Source organism: Anopheles gambiae, chromosome 3 (genome assembly GCF_943734735.2).
Source record: "Anopheles gambiae chromosome 3, idAnoGambNW_F1_1, whole genome shotgun sequence".
In the NCBI taxonomy this organism is placed as follows: domain Eukaryota; kingdom Metazoa; phylum Arthropoda; class Insecta; order Diptera; family Culicidae; genus Anopheles; species Anopheles gambiae.
Window position 1 is genome coordinate 10,237,696 of NC_064602.1, and position 18,791 is coordinate 10,256,486.

Consider the following 18,791-nt stretch of genomic DNA (forward strand, 5'->3'; position numbering starts at 1 on the left):
ATGTATCTTTTCAAGAAGTTATAACAGTTTACAGCACAAAGGACTATCGTTGTTCCTCGTGGCTTTTAAACAATTTCTCTTTTTTTCTGACCAAATAGTTACTTCCCTAAGTTGCATAAATTGCACAGCTATAATGATTTCCATACAGTTTAATTGCTCAAAATTAGCAAACTTTTTAAAAATTCTAATGTTAATAATCGATTGTTCAATTCCTTTCCCAATTAACCCTTTTACGACCATGAGACTTCCAAGACTAAATATGCCAAATACGATTGTGAATTTAAAGCAGGAGAATATCACCAAATTGACTTTTAATTTTTATTTTTTCCAAAATATATTTGCCACCTTGAACTTATGTTATCGGAAAACGACTATTTTGTACAGTGAAAAAATATTGTCCCTAGTCGTGCAAGGGTTAATGGATTGGCTAACAGCGTTACACCCTCCAGTTACACCGCACTGTGTAGTTTCTTCTGACGCACCCTAGATGTCGCTGTACGGTGCTGTGGTTTGTGTCTTGACTAAGCGATGTTATTCGCTCTTCAGAACACAAATTGGTAAATCATTACAAGTTTTTATCTGTTTTAAATTATATCACCTTCCTTTACAGGGTTTCCCACGGTTTATTGATCGGTTCCCATCAATTTTTGGTGGGTTTCCATATTTTTTTAGTGCGTTCCCACGATTTTTTGGTCGTTTCCCAGAATTTTTTAGTCCAATTGTATTGATATCCAATCGGAAAATACTAATAAATTATAGGAACGAACCAAAAATCTATGGGATACGACCAAAAAATCGTGGGAACGCACCAAAAAATCATGGGAACTGACCAATAAATCGTGGGAAACCCTGTATGGAGTTAAAAACGAACACATTACAAAACCTTGCTTTGTATATCAACTCATTGCTTTTATTACAAAAGAGAAAAAATAAAACACATATATTTCACTGAGCCGAAGCCGGAGCACCAAAACACGGTACGCTCTGACCATCATCGCTCCTTCCCCCGCCGATCCACAACGTTCGATAAATATTAGGTGAGGCTGGTGAGATTTAAAATCATACCACACAAAACACGTTCAGCACAACTTAAGGCTTAAACCACGGCGCTGCCAACTTGCCAAAAAGGCTCCCTCCTCTGGGTTGTTTTAGCAATTAAATACTCCACACAACATTCTGAGCCGGCAGTTCTGAGTGCAGCACGGCCTGGCCGACGGCCGGCATAATAAATGCGGTTCGTTACATCTTCGATAGTTCTTTCTGGAAAAAGGGCAGTGTTTGATGTACGTCATTCCCGTGCGTCATCAATTCCATTCGCTTATTGCTGTGCGCAGCGCTCCTTCGACTTGCGCTTCTTGCCATCGGGCGCGTTCGTTCGGCGCGTACCCTGTATCGGCATGTACGGTGGCGGCACTGGACTAGAGGACCCGGGGTCGGAGAATTCAAGTATGTCTGTAGCGGAAAGGCAAAAAGAAATCAAGATCTGTGGCATTAGTTTCAAGAGGAAACAATTCGTTTGCTTCAAATACCTGGTTGCGATGCGTTTGCGGCGGAAGAGGACGTCCCGGTGGAGGTTGGAGAGTGTCCCATGCCACCGGCACCACTGCCAAAGGTTGGATCAATCTTTGCAGCGATGTTATCGTCCAGGTATTGATTCCTAAAGTGTGATAAATGAATATTAGTGTCTAAAGCTTTCTAAAACGTTCACTTCAGTCGTCCTTCATTACCTTGACCCAGGCGATGACACGTGCCGCCCACCGTTGGCCGGATGCATCGAACCTCTCGGTGGCGTACGCTGCGACTGGGGCAGCTCCATGGGCGGATGGTCTTCCTGCGAAACGGGCAGCACATAGATTTCATCGTCCTTGCGCCCATTCTCAATTAACCGCTGCACGTTCGCGGACAGCTTCAGGTTCGGTCCACCACGCTGCTGCTGCTGCTGCTGTAACAACTGTTGCTGCTGGAACAGTAGCTGCTGTTGCTGCTTCTGCTGCTTAATCATGTCGACCGGGTTGGAGTAGTTTTCGTCACTGATTGGCCCTGCGAACTGGTTTGCCTGCTGCTGTCCACCGTTACCGATACTGCCAGAGCCCGAGCCGTGCGATGAAATGCTTCCCTGCTGGCGATGGTTGTGCAGTGGATGGTCCGTCGTCGGTACTGGCACCGGTGCGCCGTAATATCCTCTCGCACCGGCGGCAGAGCCGGTCGGGGAGATCAGCTTTGGTGGCCTTTGTTGCTGTTGCTGCTGCTGCAGCATATCGATCGGGTTGGAGTAGGAAGCGTCAACGATCGCATCCGGATCGGCGTTTGGGTCAGCAGCAGCAACAATTTCTCCAACTGCACCCGGGTCATCCTCCGATACGGTGCCATCCGCTCGTTGCTCCTGCTTTTGTTGCTGCAGCCGTTGCTCCTTCTTTAGTCGGGCCTTCTCGCGAGCTCGCTTTGCCTTGGCCCGTTCCCGCTCCTGCAGCATTTTGGCGAGCTCTTTGTCTTGCGCCTCCATCGCTACCTTACGATCGATGAATTCCTGATCGACGGTGCCGCCTTCCTCCTCTTGCAGCTTGCGGGCCAGTTCCTATGGGGGGAAAAAGGGGAAAGAAAATTAGTATTTTATCAAACCTTTTTGATCGCAAATGATGTAAAATCATGCTGACATAATACTTGATCATTGCATCTTACAACTCACTTAAACACATGATTGTAAGTTATCTATTGGATTAAATTAATGCAATAAATAGCCGTACCACGTTATATAGATAAAACTCTGACCTTATCTTATCTGTTTGTATCCGAGCGTTCGTTATTAAGCACTGATAAGCGCGATAAGCGACGAACGGGTACCATCCTTCCCAAACGAGTCTGCCTCTAGTCATGAGTATACGAATCCGACATGTTATTCCAGAGTGCAGACTCGCTCGGGACGGACAGTTGATGAGTTACATTACATTGTTTCACCTGACTTAACGATTTTACGTTCATTATTGGCCATCAAACAACCTACCGCATCGCGCAGCTCCTGCTCGAGTCGCATATCGATCTCCTGGATCTCGTCCGGCGCCAGCCCAAGCTCCTGCAGCGTCCGGATCCGATCCGTCTTGTCGTAGCTGCTCGCTTTCGAGTGGCTCGGCGAAGCGTGCGACGAATGAGGTTGGTTCTGGTAGATCGCATGATGGTGGTTGTGGTTGTGGTTGTGATGCGAGTGACCCGTCTTGGGCGTCGCTCCACCGTTCGCGTACCGGCCGCTCGGTCCCGCCTCAACCGGCAGCCCCAGCTGATTGAGTGGCGTCGCCGTAAACGTCCCGCTCGTGCCTGCCAGCGCCTCATCAATATCGTCATCATCGTACAGATTGTAGTTGATGGGGTTGGCGGACGTTCGCTGCAGCGGTGGAGCTTCGTTTCGCCGCCCGTAATCCTCGGGAGCGACATGACGGCTCGATGACACTGCCGGCGCCACGTACTTTTCCGGTGACATTTTGTTAAAGTTTGTATTGTTCTGATAGTCGGCCTCCGTCGTCGTGGGGACGATATTATTATTGCTATTACCCCCGTACCGCACTGCACCACCTACTCTACTGCTCGAAGGGGCGGAAATGTTGTTCACCGTCGGTGGCAGTGGATACTGGTACGAAAAGTCGTCGTTCGATAGCGGCACATCGTACGGCCGGATGCTGTCGACGAGATCGGCCGCTTGCTGCTGTAACGAGCGACCCGGCTGCTGCCGGTACGGTGGCGCATGTTGAGGTTGCTTTTTCTCCGGCGTGTGCGAGTGCAGGTTTACGTTGGCGTACTGTGCCCCGCTGACCGGTTCCTCGTCGTCCGAGTACTGATTGAAGTTTGCAGCTGCTGCTGCTGGCGGCGGTGGTGGAGGCGGAAACACTTCCAGCCGCTCCTGATACCCGGTGGCGGCATGGTGAGGCGGACTTAGCGGTACGGCCCGGCCATTCTGAAACACGGGCTGCGGTGGCGGACGTTTCGGAGCGTTCAGGTCCAACGAGGCGTAATGCAGACCCGGCGGCTCGTTGCTTTGCTGCGCTGCGCACGGCGGTGGCGAATGCGCCATAAAGTGGGAGCTTCCCGCGTGCTCCTGGTTGCCGTTCGTGGCCGGTCCGGGCTTTGGCTTTGGATGCGCACGAGGTGGAAGCGGGAATGCGTTTTGCTCCTGCGCGGACGGTGGATGTCTGCCGGAACTTCCCGCCACTCCGGGCGGATGCCTACGATCTCCCAGCACGGCTTGCTCTTGCAGCTTGCGGGCCAACAGTTCGCCTCGTTGCAGCTCCATCTGGCGCTTCAGTTGCGCCTCGCGGTTGAGCTGATCCGCAATGTCGCGTGCCACCTTTGCGTCCATCTCCTCTCTGTTTGAGCAAAAGCGAATAAAATGAAGAAATTAGTGATAAAATACAGCACAAAAGCTTGAGCACACTTACTGCTCGTTTATCATCTGATGGTACAGTGCTGCCTGCCGCTCCGCATCCTCCTTCTCCCGGATTTGCTCGGACAGGGCGGTGGGGAAGTCCTGCCGCACGATTTGGTTGCGCTGTTTGTTACCCTTGTAGTGTTCGTTAACTGCAATGGACCGGGGGGAAATAATTCAATCACACTACTAAAACTATAATTTTTACACACACACACACACACACACACACACACAAAGTTACTTACTCTCTTGGTTCTGCAGCTGATATGCTAAGGCACCATCCTCCCGCACGAGCCATTCTTTGCAAACTTTGCGTAGTAGCGATGAAAAGAAAGCGGAAAGCGAAGGGAAAAAATAAGGTCAATTGTGCAGTTGTACACTAAAATTACCACTACCAGCACACAACACAACATTATAAACTAATAGGCAAGTGATTTCCCCTGCCCCAGCAGTGATTTTGCTTCCCACCACCGAACCACCCGTGTGACATTGCGCGTGAAGGCACCGTCGGTGAATAACAAAGCGCCACTAATTTGTTTTACAAATTGCAACCCGTTTTGTATTTGGAGCGAGCTGACTGCTCTTTTCGTCTGGGATGGAGAGAGAGAGAGAGAATCCGTCCGATTGTTATATGGAGTCAACGGTCACGAGCGAGAGAGAGAGAGCCCGTGATGCACTTTCCAGAGGATGGTGGGGTTCGTCGTCTACCACCGATTCCGCCGTGTAAGGATGCTTAATCGCGTGAAAATTACGCAAAGAAGACGACGCGAAAGTGTGGATTGTTATAAATTATGTCACGGAAAAAGAGGCTGGCCTTCAGGGCCTAAAATTGGCCTGCAGTAACATACCACCCAATCCAAGGTGGAGGAGAGCAAGCTGATAACCTTGACCTTGTGCTGAAGATGATCACCCCGAGAGCATCACCCATTGTCACACACAGAGAGAGAGAGGGAGAGAGCGAGATCCTTTTTGCCCGGGTTGCACAAATTCACCCCAGATGCAGTTTAATGAATGCATCTGCGCGGCTCTGGCTGGCCTTGAAGAGGACATCGCACGCTATACAAGGAGATGGCTGGCGAGCCTCCCCGAAATTAGCAGACAGGGCGCGCAAAAAAAAAACAAGCTGGACATAAATCAAGATGGATTTATTCTTCTCCAGTATCTTTCGCTTTTCGTTGTGGAGCATTCCGATACGATTCTAAGCCGTTCGTATAAAAGGCACACGAAATCGAATGGTAGCATCTCATTTCCGAATCCGATTCCGGTGAAGATAGTGCCTTGTTGTGCCCGTGCCTGATCGTTAAGATCCAAAAGATCCTACCACCACCGCCGCACTCATCATCATGCAGAGCCTTCAGATTGTATTCGTGGTGCTGCTGGCCGCTGTCTCTACGATGGTACGATGAAGAGTGATAAGTTATTAAGAGCTCTGCAGTTCTATAATATCCCTGTTTTCTATCCTTTCTAGGCTTTCTTCACCGAGGAGCAGCACGAGATTGCAAAATCGTTGGCTGAGCAGTGCCGTGCCGAGCTGGGCGGTGAGCTGCCGGAGGACTTTGCCACCAAGATGCGGCTGGGCGACCTAACGCTGGACAGTGAAACGGCCAAGGTAAGTATCATCTGTTTGCACAAAAGGTTTTGCAGGAGTTTTGTGACCCCCCGAACCGTCGTGGTGCTCTCCTTCCCATCTTTCCTTCCAGTGTACCATCCAGTGTATGTTCGCGAAGGTGGGCTTCACGCTGGAGAGTGGCGCGGCTAACCGGGACGTGCTGATCGCCAAACTGTCCAAGGGCAATCCCACCGCCAAGGCGGAAGCGTTCGCCGACGTGTGCGAGAACAACGAGGGCGAGACGGCGTGCGATAAAGCGTTCAGCCTGTACCAGTGCTACCACAAGAACAAGTCGATCTTTGACTAAGATTCGGGTCACTGCATCAACATCACATTCGCATGCCGAGAGAGAGACACACACCCGCACCCACACACACACACATCATTCGTTAGACTGTTTGTTGAGTAATAAAACAAGTTGAAGATGTTTTTTTATGCAAAGGAATGCAGTTGGTAGGATTATTCCAGTGTTTGGTGGGCGTCGGGAAGGAAGAACTTCTGCATGACTAAAAGCCTGATAAAGTTGGCATTTGTTTCAATTAATGGATTTTGCTAGCCTGAGAGCCCAAACGTCAGGCGTAAGATTTATGGATTACACGCTAAGAACCATAATATTGCGTCATGTACTTACTATATTCTTGTTTGGCAAGAATCTGTCGGGAAAGGACCAGCTCATAAATCAGTTCCAGGAACGAGTTCCACACTCGAACGTTCGTTGCCGTCTGTTTGCAAGCAGCAATACATCATAACATGTTTCGCGTACGCATCTTCACAAAGTATTCACACAGTCCATCACAGTCCGATTGCTTATCAGCCAGCTGGTATCCGGTTTAGGCATTTCTTTTTTTGACAAGAACATCTAAACTGGCTGCATGTGAATTTATTGCTGGAAGCTTTCAAACCTCTTCAAAACCAGTTGAAACGGTTGGGAGGAAATGTGAACTCACCCCCGGCATTGATTGTCCAAGATTCCAGTTCCCGCGCGCACGCCAGCTTCCAACGACACGAACGTACAAGGCAATGTGATTTTTACTTTCTAACACATCCAATATGGTCGTTTTGTGCCCACACACGACTTGCTCGCGGTTGCCCACGCGAATGCAACAGGTTAAACGTGTCGTTGTCCCGTGTATCTTTGTTATGGTGTAACCGGGTGGTGCCTGCCGGGGACTGGGCTAAACAGGCTCTCCTCCGAAAAGGATACGGCGAGCTCCGAGCAAATGAGCATTTGGGCCCCGAGAGAGCGAGAGAATTGAACTCAAAGCGCGCGCACACGCACGTTGTGCACGGTTTGCAAAGCCCCCGGTTAGGAAGGAACGGGTTTACCCTGTTTGTGGGAAATGAAAGTCTTTTTTTGCACCGCCTCGCGTGGAAGTAACGGGAAATGGAGTTCGTATGTTGCGGCACGGTGGTTTAAGGGCAGGTTGAACAGTTACTTTTTATTTTTAATTGCGTTTTTTGGTTTTTAAAGCTCATTTTTTGGGTTTTTCCATAAAGAATAATCCATCTTACACTTTATTGACTCCTTCTTACGTGAAATGAACTTAATGTAATGGGAATTGGACTCACTAGCACACTTGTTGGACAAATCCAATAGGAATATCCAAGAACTCCAATAGAGTCCAATTTCATATGAAGTTCACTTCCCATAGGAAAGAGTCAAGGAAGTGTCCTACAACTATGAGAACTCCTAGAAAACCCTGTATTGCGATGAATTGAAAGTAACGCTAAGAAAACAGTTATGAGGTGAAAAACGTAAGGCAAATTGCATACTTGCATGCAAAAATTTATCCTGTATGAGAGAACAACGCCCTAAGTTATGCAATTTGCAGTACAAATCAATGTTATTCTTGTTGAAATATAAGAACTTTTTTAAATTTGTTTGCACACCACTGGTAAAAATATAAAAATACAATACCAATTGTAGCACAGACTGTGTACCGTATTCTGTAATTCTCTCCTGCACTTCCGTTACATTCCATTTAAACTTATTTCATTCTCAATCGCTCTTGCTCTCTCTCTCTCTCTCTCTCGCTTGCTTGCTCTTGCGTTTTTCTTTCCCCTATTTGCACGTCTCTCCCTCTCTCTCTCTCTCTCTCTTTTAAATCCGTGCAGCATTCCACCACCAACCGTAACCGTATTTCCAGCGCATTTTCCAGCACAACGCTTAGGTGGCAACGGTGGCAACGGTGTTTGTCCCCTGCCTTGCCACGCTTCCCCACCACTTCTCTCAAAGCAGCGGTCAATGCACTCGCACAACCGGTCCACGCGTAAACCGTAGCAGCGGCAGCAGCAGCAGTGGCGGGACTGCGGGAATTTTCACAAAAATATGAAAATGGAACTATGAAAGCAGATTTAGCGGGCAAATTGTTTTTCCACCCTTCCAAAACGATTCACTCTGTGGAACTGCATTGGAAAAGCGAAACAAAGCGAAGAAAATTCCAACCACCACCACCACCAAGATAAGATTACTCCATGCAAACTGTAATGACAGGTAAACGTTGTTCAACGTAAATCGGTAAAAAAGGAAGGCAAAAGTGAGGGCGTTTTCCCCCTGGCTGAAGATGATGATTGATAGATGAGGAGAGCATTTGAATGTTTGGTGGCAGCGATGTTCACCACCACCTGACAGCCCAGAAAGGGGGGGGGGGGGGGTTCAATGCACCGTGGCAATGACGAGAGTAAAAGTAAATGCCAATGGGTCGGGAGAAAGTGTAACGCCACCGCGTAACGGAAATGTGGTGGATAATTATTATCAAACTCCCTCGCGTCCGTTATTGCCTCTTTTTCACCCGCTATTCCCTTAAAACAGATTCGCGATTTGCGAATTAAAAATAAGAGCAGAGGGTAAAAGATTATGAGTGCAAGCAAACAGGGAGAGGAAGAAGTTGAAATTGTTTCCTCCTTGCCTTCTCCAATACCGTCCTCCAATACCGCACACAAATGAAACAATAACAGCAATTCCCTCAGCACGACCACACAAAGGTCTCTTATGCTAAGTGGAGAAAACGGGTGTTTTTTTGTTTGTTCGGAGCGCAATTTTCCGCGAACAAAGAAGGAAAACCGGCACGCACGTTCCACCAAATCTTCCCAAAAACCGAACCATCTCTAAATGGTACGTTGCCCTCCGGGCGGCCTCCCCGGCAAAATCATCTTTTCGCTTCCAAAGCATCTCTCGATCCACATTTATATCTCTCTCTCTCCCTTCTGTACAAGGAAAACGCAATTCGATCATAATTTTCCTCCTCATCGGAGGTTACAAAGAAAAGCGACAACACGGTTTCCGTTCACGAGGGCCGGGCGCGAGCGAAGGTAGATCACAACAACGCGACGGGCCCCCAAAATAAATGCCTCCCCTTTTTTATTCCCGTCGTTCCTTTCTCACCGTGCTTGTGCTGCTGCGGTTCGTCGATCTTCACACGATCAGATCTCAAAACAAGCTGCCGCCCTTCTAGGTCCCCGTACACACCGCCCCCCATTCGCGATGTTGATGATGATGATGATGAACAACCGTACCCGACATGATGAACGGGGCATCATAGGGCCTTACGCATTGGAGTTGAACCATTACGCAGGGCTAAAAATATTACTTCCTAATGCCGCAGCAACTACAGTGCGTCTGGAGAACGGCTTCTGTGTGCGCTTGTGACCTGCGCATTCGCTTGGAATCGAAAGTCGCTGGCACATTCCACCAGAGGCGACAAACCTTTCGCCGCCCGCGAGAGCCGGTTGAGCGTGTGAGAGCACCGGGAAATTGGTACGAGGGGTTCATTGCCATTGGTAATGGTGCATGATTGAGAGAATGCTCTATCTCTGGTTTTGTCTTTAAGCATGTGAAATGAAATGAGATTAAATTACAATTTCAACTTGTTACAACTATCTCGGAAAAGGGCACAAAAGCCCCCCAAAAAAAGAGCAAAACAATATGTTTTACATCATGTGTGCCCTCCGTTTGTTGGGCCATACACATCTTGCCTGTCACCACACTGAGTTAATTATAACTGGAACCCTCGAAAGCCAGGGGCAGGCGCTAACGATCGTTTTAAGCCTCGAATTTGTACACTCACAGCAGCCCTTAAACCCTAGCCATCCATCATGACCGGGAATATATATCTTTTCCTCTTCAATCACGGTTGCCGATGGAAGAAAGGCACATAAAACAGCGGTTTAAAATAAATCCATCTCTCTCTGCTTTGCTGCCTTTTTGCCCCGTCGTCGAGAGGGCACACACGTGATGCACGTGCAAGGCATGTTTTTCAACTTCAACCTCATCCAGCGGGCCCTGCCATTTTTACCTTTTAAATCTCGCTCTACCATCACGTTCCCTACCTTTCCAGCTGACCAAACATGGATCGTGTTGTGCTGCGTTTGCTGTTATTACAGGCTGTGGAAACGGGCCGCCCTTTGAGCTGTTATTGACGGGCGTTCTTATCAATGTGGTCATTTCAAACAAACACGCCACGCAATCGCGGCTACACGGTTCTCTCTGTCTCTCTTTCTCTCGATCGGCATCGAGCTGTACAATATCCCTCTATTCGAGTTGCCAAACACTATCGCTTCCACCAAAAGTCTCATGATTTTTCAACACAGCACCGACCCGAGCAATCGGTGGGAAGCCGCCTGGTCGAAACAATCGCTCCAAATGCAAAGCTTTGCTGCAATGTTGCTCCAATTCCGCGTTGGAACTCCCTCCAGCGAGCCGGCCACACAAATTGTGTCCAATTAAAAAGGTTTGCTGCGGGTACGAAATTGAATTAAAAATCAGCAGCAGCAGCGCAGCCAATGTGGGAATGAGAAGCAGCTTGGCGCACTTGTCACCACTTGGCGCTGGTGCAGATGATTCATGGGACTGATCCACCATCCACTGATCTTCGTCGTCGAATCTTCCACAGGTCGTCTGTTGACCCTCTCCTTTGCGCGGCTGTTGTTGTGGTGAAAGTCATTCACTCTTCTTATTGGCACACGCCAACGATTCGCATCAGGAAGCAAAGAGTGACATCAATTATCGCTCGTCGTCTCGTCGTCGTGCTTAATTGGGGCACTTCTTTTCCAAAATCCAACGTTAGACGGCTTCGTTCCCGGTGCAGCTCCTTCCAATACGGACTCTTGTTGGAGGATTTTGATACCGATTCAGTAGGATTCTAATCAACATTCGAAGCAATATCGCATATCGGAAGCTCACACTTCTTCCAGCTGGAATTTGATAAGAACGCACCCATCCAACTCCCTTCAACGGGGGGTTGCACTGGCCGGCTCAGAACGGGTGTCGAAAACAAAACCATGAAAAAGGTGCAATGAAACAAGAATCGCGGTGTGCAATGGGGTGAAGAAGAAAAGGAAAAGCGCCACTTACCCTCCGTTACGCGGCCACTCTTCGGGAACGTATCCGTCACCTTCAGGTCGGTCGGCATTTCGGTGAGCGAAAAATGGGCCATCGCTATCGGACAAGACGCGGACTGATGGGTGTGTCTGTGTGTGTGTATATGGTTGTGTTCTACTTTTCCCGGTGCCGGTTGGTCGGTGCACAAACTTGTTGCGTTTTTTCTGTTTTTTTGACAGCTGCTCCTGGTGTTCCACCACAGCAGGCTGTTCTTGCGTTTTCCTTTTTCAGTGGTACCGTCGCGTGTTAAGGTGCTGATAAGCTGGTTACAACAGGGTTCGAACCCATCCGTCCATCACCGTCAGCGCCTTTCATTTTCCTCCAAAAGCGGGCAGGTTTGGCGGACATCAGCAGCGGCCAAGGTGAAAGGTTTTTTTTGGGAGGGGGGCGGACAAATGCACCCGCGGACGGGAGGAAGCCACACACACACGCACAGGCAAAGGGTAAGGTTTCGAATGCTAAACGCAGGCAGCAAGCAGGAAAAGAAGAAGAAGAAGCAAGGGAAGAAAGAGAAGAAGCACATTAAACATGCGGCACACAACATCGGGCAGTGTAAGAATTGGACATTCGGCGAGCGCCCCTGTTTACACACAGATACACACACATCACCACCACCACCACCACCACCAACTAACACAATGCGGCTGACAGACAGCGGAGCAGCTGGGCCCGGGGGAATCGAGAACCGAGAATGACACACCTTCGGCACCAAGTGTTTGCTGTGGGTTTGGTGCTGCTGCTGGCCTCGTTGTAAAATCGACCGTTTCCGGCGGCCGTGGTAATTGGCGACGCCGAACTATAAACAGAACGCCCCAAGCTCTGCTCCGAAAAACAACAAACTCTGTCTAACACCGCTGTGGCGGATTGTTCTGTACCACCGCCTGGGTAAATCATGCAATTACACACTATTTCACCTCGAAAGTGGCAAAAACAAACTGATGTTTGATTCAGCTCGATGCACAATGTTGCCGTTCACACACACACACACACAGCGACACACCCGCGGCACGGAACACATCCAACCTCAATTCCAGTGACAGCCGCGTGAGCAGCGATAGAAAAAAAAACACACAACACAGCAGGCTGCAGCGACAACAACAAAAAACAATGATCTTCCGTAGTGAAAGTGGGCACCGTTTTTTGATTGTTTTGGTTTGACACACAATGACCGCGTTCTCCGAAGCACAATGGAGAGTTTTCGGGGTAAGTTACACACTATATCGCACTGTTGTAATGTAGCCAAATTACATTGGCTCAATTAACCCCTCTGTGATGAAGGGCGCTACCCAAAACAAACCCGCACACGGCCGAAGGGCGACGCTACGCGCACTGGTCCACACACGCACACACGTCCGGCTGGGACGGGCGTTTGCGAGAGAATACTCGCTCTCGGCGTGTCTGCCGGCCCTTCGTTCGCTGGAAAGAGCAAACCGCGAACGAGAGAGCGAGAGAGGATATCGTTTACGCTCCGCGCGATTAAGGCGAATGTACACCAAGTACAGTGACTAGCATAAAAAGAGAATAGGCTTGCTTTTGATGTAACAATGCAAGTGTGGTGTAAATAATTTCAATATTTATAAAAAACAGATTGTGCAATAATATTCAATTGGATTCAAAGCGTTTCACTGACAAAATCAAAAATTTGGAAAAAATAATAATTTTTTAAAATACTACTACTACTATTGTGTGACATTTAAATACACTCACTACAATACTACATGACCTAAGAAACTACAGAATACATAATTCATGCATTTAAAATGGTAAAAATATTCAAAGTGAGTTGATATATCTGGTGGGCATATTCAGTGCAATTTGACTTCTTAAGACGAAAAGAGGATGAAAACCTGAGTTAACAGTTAGGTCCATAACACACTGGATGCTTTGAAGATTATTCTATATAGAATAAGTCCTAGTTCTATACTAAATTTGCACAATTTTTAACGATATTTGAGAACAATCGGTGGTCTGTTGAACCGAACTAAAGGATATAGTCACAGGCACTTTGATAAGTTCCTCACTTCTAGTAAAATATCATGTTTAGTTCAGTTGGTACACTGCTTCTTGCATGCTGCCTGAAGCATATGTGACAGATTTGGCGAAGGATCTGTTTTTTTTTTTTTGGAATCCTGTAACCTTCAAATCCTCGTTGTAATCCAATAACTGGCCGTCACGCAAGTTTTTGTGGCTTCTTTCTTCGTGCTACGCCTAAGTAAATCCACATACTATTTCTGCGAGATATCGTTTCAACTGGATGGCATACTAGATTACATTATGGAACATACTGTCAAATTGTCCATTGGTGAGCAAGAACACTATAAGCCCACCTGATATATACACTTACTTTGAAAACATTGAAACAAACAAAAAACGAACGTTTTTCTGTACGTCACTGTGCAACAGTAATCGAGAGATGATGTAGGTGCTTATACACGAGTGCGATATTTTGATGCTACAAAATTAATTATGAAAAAAATGCGGTAATCCTAAGCCTCATCTTTTTTATAGATTACTTGCCCGACATTACACCAGTTTGAATATTGAATATTGAAACATATTTTAACATTTTTTAAAATAATTTGTTTCAATTTGCCCGCCATTAGAAGTATGAAAACTCGAATATGTTTGGACTTTACAAGCCAGAATGTTTGCTCATATGATTACACACTTCATCATCAATAACCTAATATAATTATCAATAGAGTGAAATGGTATAAATAATTCCTGACCGAAAAGTTTCTAAAATGCTACCATTCATCGTTAATACCATTTGCTAGCAATTTCAATATTGAAATAAATGCTGCCAATGTATTACAATTCCATACTAAAACGCGTTTGTTTGCTGTTCTGTACAACTGGCCCCATTCAAGCCGGCTCTGACCGCACTGGGCAGATGATACAAAAAGGCTCTGGAATAATTATTGACTTCCTGCAAATGACCTCGACTCCTTCCTTTCGGCGCGAAGCGATCGTGCCAGCCGCCCAGCAGTGGTAATGATAATATAAAAAAGCAACACACTCATCCAACCCAGCACTACTCATCTCCTTCCGCCCGGACCAATTATCCTCCCGTTGATCCACGTTCTTATGCTTGGTGCGTATCCTCACCATCACGGAAAAGTCGATTCCAACTCCCCGTGTGTCTGTGTGTGCTATGTGGCAGGTGGCAACCAACAAAGGCCTGAACGCGTTTGCTGTTTGGTAAACATTTCGTGACAGTGTTACACCGTAGTGCCAGAGTGTAGTGTGGCAGTCTATAATCAACAGCCGGTAAAGGCGAAGAATAAAGGGGAAAAACAACGTACCTCACGAGCGGCATGAGTAACCGCCGCTGTTTTGTTACAATTCTCCCGCGGAACGCAAATAAGGCATGCAAACTGCTACATTCCTCACGTTTCGTAGCCCTTCACCTTAACCTTCTTCTGCGCTGCGAGGCGGATTAGCTGATCATAGCGTAGCGACGATCACGCTACGATCGGGAATGCTAGCAACACACAAACACGGACGCAAACGGCAACGTCCAGTCCCTTTACCCTTACGCTAAAAGCGGAGGAAAAAGTGAAACGGTTTCTCTTTGTGTGGTGATCGTTGGCGATCGGTCCTACCACCACCACCTCCAACTATTATGTAGCCATCTCTTGCTCCCCATTCACCGCACTCCCCAGCTCCCACCGGAGGCAGGTCAGCTTCTTGGACACAAGGGAAAGGTCACATTCTTCTCGAGACTCACACACGCACACACAAACACTGTGAAGCAGTGCGGGCATGTTCGGTTCTACTCGAGATCTTGATCTGCTATTACCTATTTAACGACAACTTGACGGCCCTCGCCGGTTGTTACTACACCTGAGTGATCTTTTCCCATCCTCTCATCCGCGAAGCCACATCTCGCTGGAATGTTGTTGTTTTTTTTTTCTTGTGCTCTTTCCTTGTTACAAACCCTCCAAGTATGTGTATGTGTGTTTGTGGGGTTTTTGTATTTTTTTTTTGTTACCTGTTTTAATAGTTCCGCCGTGAGGTGGTGGGTTCGTTGCTTGCCGTAGCGGTGAGCTTTTTCTTCACCGCGCGCACCGGAGAAGGTTTTTTTTCTCTCTGTGTGTTTCGCTGAGAGTGTTTTTTCTTTCCTTTCACAACGTGTCCCCCCTTTCCCCTTCTTTTTTGGCCACTGAAGGTAACGGAATTTCTTTCACCCTGGAGCTGCTGCTTCTTGGTGTATATCTCACTTAACCTTCGGTTTTCTTGTAGATTGTGCACGAAATTTGATCCATTTTTGGCTGTTTCGGCACCAGTACCTAGAGTACGATCGAATGTCACCCGTTTCGTTGCTTAGAGTTAAGGGTAATTCTATTCGGGACCATGATTTTTTACATACTTTTAAGCATAATCGATCCACTACGCCGTGTAGTTCGCTTACACATCACCACTTTGCACCGAACCCGACCCGAAGAGCAATTAAAATCACACAAAACGAGGTTCGAGACGCCACTGAGTTGTTCTGCTTATTGCACAAACAGATAGTAAAGTTAAAATCACAACACAAAATTCCACAAATTGTTGCTAGTTTGCTGTAAAATTGGTTTTACACAATACACACACACTCTCTTTCCCACGACGGGTCTCCGATGCTCGGACCGCAGCTCGGTGACGCAGCACTGCCTTCGTCGAGGGATGAAAACAAACTTATGCGCCCTGTCCCAATGGCCAGGGCGGAACTCAGCAGTTGCTGTTTCGTTGAATGGTTGGAAAGCTTTCGAGAGTTTTTTGTTGGTGTAAGAGTGTCTATGTGTTAGGGTGTGTGATCAAAGTGGTTTGCTATAATTTATCGTCGCTTTGAAGCGCTGGCGGGCTTTCGAATAAAGCTCTTGGAATTATTTTATATTATTTTTATATATGATTTGAAGGCTAGAAATTAATTTAAAGGCAATAATAATAATAATTATTATTATTATTTTCTGATTTCTTTAAATTTGCATTGTGTTTTGATCATATTTTTTAAAAATAAATCTGGCTCATTATGCTGTTGCCATAAAAATCAGTGTTTTCTCCCCTCTCTCGGCACAGCATCATGCTGCAGCGCACCTCTTGTGATAAAAGCTTCTTTTTTACATGATGGCACACCTGTACGCTCAAACCAGTACTCACACACTCAAACACCCGCATTGAAGCTACAAAAAAACAATGATATACGATCACATACGAGCACATCGGTACGTGATTGTGTAGGGGTGTCTGTGTGCATTCCATCACATTGCCTGTTAGACAGACCAGATAGACACAGCCAGTGGTGGTGTACAGCCTCAGCCAAGCAACAAATAAGCCCAGTGCCCGTAAGCCTTCACCACTGCTACGGCTGCTGATGGTGGTGTATCATAATCTTGGTGCGATCTTGGATCTTCTTACGCGTCGCAACGTGCGCGAATGAGTCATCGACGACCGCATCGCATCAGTTTGTTTCGGTGATCGCCATCATCATTCGCCCATTTGATTTCACCTGAAGCCTTAGCCATTGGTCCAGGAAGTGTTTGCAGTGATCCGTTGTGAAGTGACAGTGCCCGTGTACAGTTCGTGTGTGCGTGCGTGTGTTAAGTAAAGGAAAAGCAATGAGATCCGGTTGCTCGAGCCCGAGAGAGATGCTGCTGCTGCTTGCACTGGCCACCCTCGGGACCATTCCGGCCACCCTGGGGTGTGATTCTGCCTGCGATCGGTACCAGTACTGTGACGAGAGCAACAATAGCTGCCGCAACTGCAGCGTGCTGTGCGCGAAAGACGAGTACAGCTGCTTCCACAAGTGCCAAAGTACGCCCTTTTCTTCCACCCAAATGCCCTTTTAAAAAGTGTAGCTAATTCTAATAAGAAATTCCCTTTTCCCCGTTTTCAGATTACCTGTTCAAGTGTAAGTAGTTGTGCGGGCGCACGGGATGACGCATGTTGACGCTTCACCGCTGTGTTGGTGCGCACAGTGTGTTGTTTGCATTGTTTCGTGTCCCTTCCCCCTTCTGTTTAACTTTCACACCCCGCCTCACCTGTGCTCTTTACAGCTCTCCGAGAGCGTACCACCGCCCTGGAATCGGTCGTTGGCATCTACAACACGGTGGCCTGTATAGTGCTCGCGCTAGCCTGCGTCACAATCGTGCTGCTGAGCTACCGGTACCGGGGCGCAATACGCGAGTTTTGCCGCCTGCCACAGCTGAACAAGAAGGAACAGGGTCCCGTTGGGTACACGCACGAAAACCCGAACACCAAGAGCCCCAAAGCGGTGCCGAAGAATGGGGCGAACGCGGCCAAACCACCGGCCTCCACCACCGTCAGCATCTATCCGGAAACGGAGGCGGACAATTCGGTGCAGACGGGGACGACCTCGATCAGCCACCGGTATCCGGCGGAAGATTCGACGGAAAGCTACTCGTACGATAATGCTGCCTGCAACGTGACGCCTACCAGCCAGAACCCGATGCCGAAGTATTGAGACCCTGTTGGGAGCGCATCCTTCCAAGGGATCGTGGCTACGCTTTCATTTAAATCTTCCAAGTTTCCTTTTCCTTATGCAGTTCCGACCGGTGGAACTACTCTAGTCTAGCTTTGCGTGTCTTTGAATGCAACGTGTACTTCAACGTGTTTGCTTCCTTTGTTTTCTAAAAGATTTGTGCTGAAAAAGAAGATATTTTCAGTAGGAGTTCATTAAAGGCCATGCCTCTGATCAGATATTACACTGTAAGTTAGCCGCTAGTTAAGATAGGTGGAAAGATTCCTTCTTTTAGAATACGTTTAGATCTTCAACGCAAGCACACACTACACGTGCCTGAATATGAACAAGTTACTTAAAATGATTGATTTATGTAGACGTTTATACGCTATTTTAAGTATTTCTACTTACACAGACAGACCATGAACGCTCTGTTTTCGAATGGTCAAATCACTCACCAGGAAGAAAGGATCTTTTTCTCAATATCAGTATTTGAAAACATCACAATTTTATGTTTTTTAGAATTTATTTTCATTCACTCTGTTCTATCGTTTCATCTTGTCACATGCTTGTCCATGGAAATCGTTTGCCTTCTTGTTTTTTAAAGAGAAAATCCGTCCTATATTGTAATTGATGCTAAGGCTTTCTCGGTTTAGCCTACTTAGACTAGTACACTAAGTGATGAGTGAGTGTGTATGGATGTGTGTATGTACCGCGAGAAATTGCATTAAAGTATGTGTGTGTGTACGCGCGTCTCACAGCTTCGATGCACATAGCTGCTCGAGCCAAGAAATCGCTTTTTTTTTTGTTTATGTTTTAATTTTTTGCTAAAAATAGAGAGTGAGAGAAACCCCGATTCTACACGATGAGTGTGACAATTAAGGACACGTTTTTTAATAATTTAACTACAATGATAGTATTTATG

The 18,791-nt window shown here is 47.2% G+C and overlaps 3 protein-coding genes across 9 annotated transcripts; 2 read left to right on the forward strand and 1 right to left on the reverse strand.

Annotated features, from left to right (window-relative positions):
• Positions 1-888: 888 nt before the first annotated feature.
• LOC1277583 (uncharacterized) lies at positions 889-15,919 on the reverse strand. Of its 7 annotated transcripts, none has more exons than XM_061655009.1 (8): positions 15,398-15,919; positions 11,377-11,861; positions 4,660-4,722; positions 4,425-4,563; positions 3,002-4,352; positions 1,728-2,575; positions 1,530-1,657; positions 889-1,452 (listed from the first exon to the last, which is right to left on the reverse strand). In XM_061655009.1, the coding sequence occupies exons 2-8, from the start codon at positions 11,456-11,458 to the stop codon at positions 1,319-1,321; spliced, it is 2,745 nt and encodes a 914-aa protein (XP_061510993.1). In that variant the 5' UTR covers positions 11,459-11,861; positions 15,398-15,919; the 3' UTR covers positions 889-1,318. The 7 variants fall into 7 exon arrangements, with proteins under 7 accessions (XP_061510993.1, XP_061510997.1, XP_061510994.1 ...); XM_061655013.1 differs by lacking the exon at positions 15,398-15,919 and adding an exon at positions 12,701-12,856; XM_061655010.1 differs by lacking the exon at positions 15,398-15,919 and adding an exon at positions 12,104-12,783.
• On the forward strand, positions 5,598-7,947 carry LOC1277582 (general odorant-binding protein 56a). Its single transcript, XM_061655017.1, has 3 exons — positions 5,598-5,811; positions 5,883-6,023; positions 6,115-7,947. The coding sequence occupies exons 1-3, from the start codon at positions 5,758-5,760 to the stop codon at positions 6,328-6,330; spliced, it is 411 nt and encodes a 136-aa protein (XP_061511001.1). The 5' UTR covers positions 5,598-5,757; the 3' UTR covers positions 6,331-7,947.
• A 685-nt stretch (positions 15,920-16,604) lies between the features above and the next one.
• Positions 16,605-18,659, forward strand: LOC1277581 (uncharacterized). The gene is made up of 3 exons (XM_061655016.1): positions 16,605-17,199; positions 17,282-17,296; positions 17,442-18,659. Exons 1-3 carry the CDS (start codon positions 17,004-17,006, stop codon positions 17,867-17,869), a joined length of 639 nt encoding a protein of 212 aa, XP_061511000.1. The 5' UTR covers positions 16,605-17,003; the 3' UTR covers positions 17,870-18,659.
• Positions 18,660-18,791: the final 132 nt, after the last annotated feature.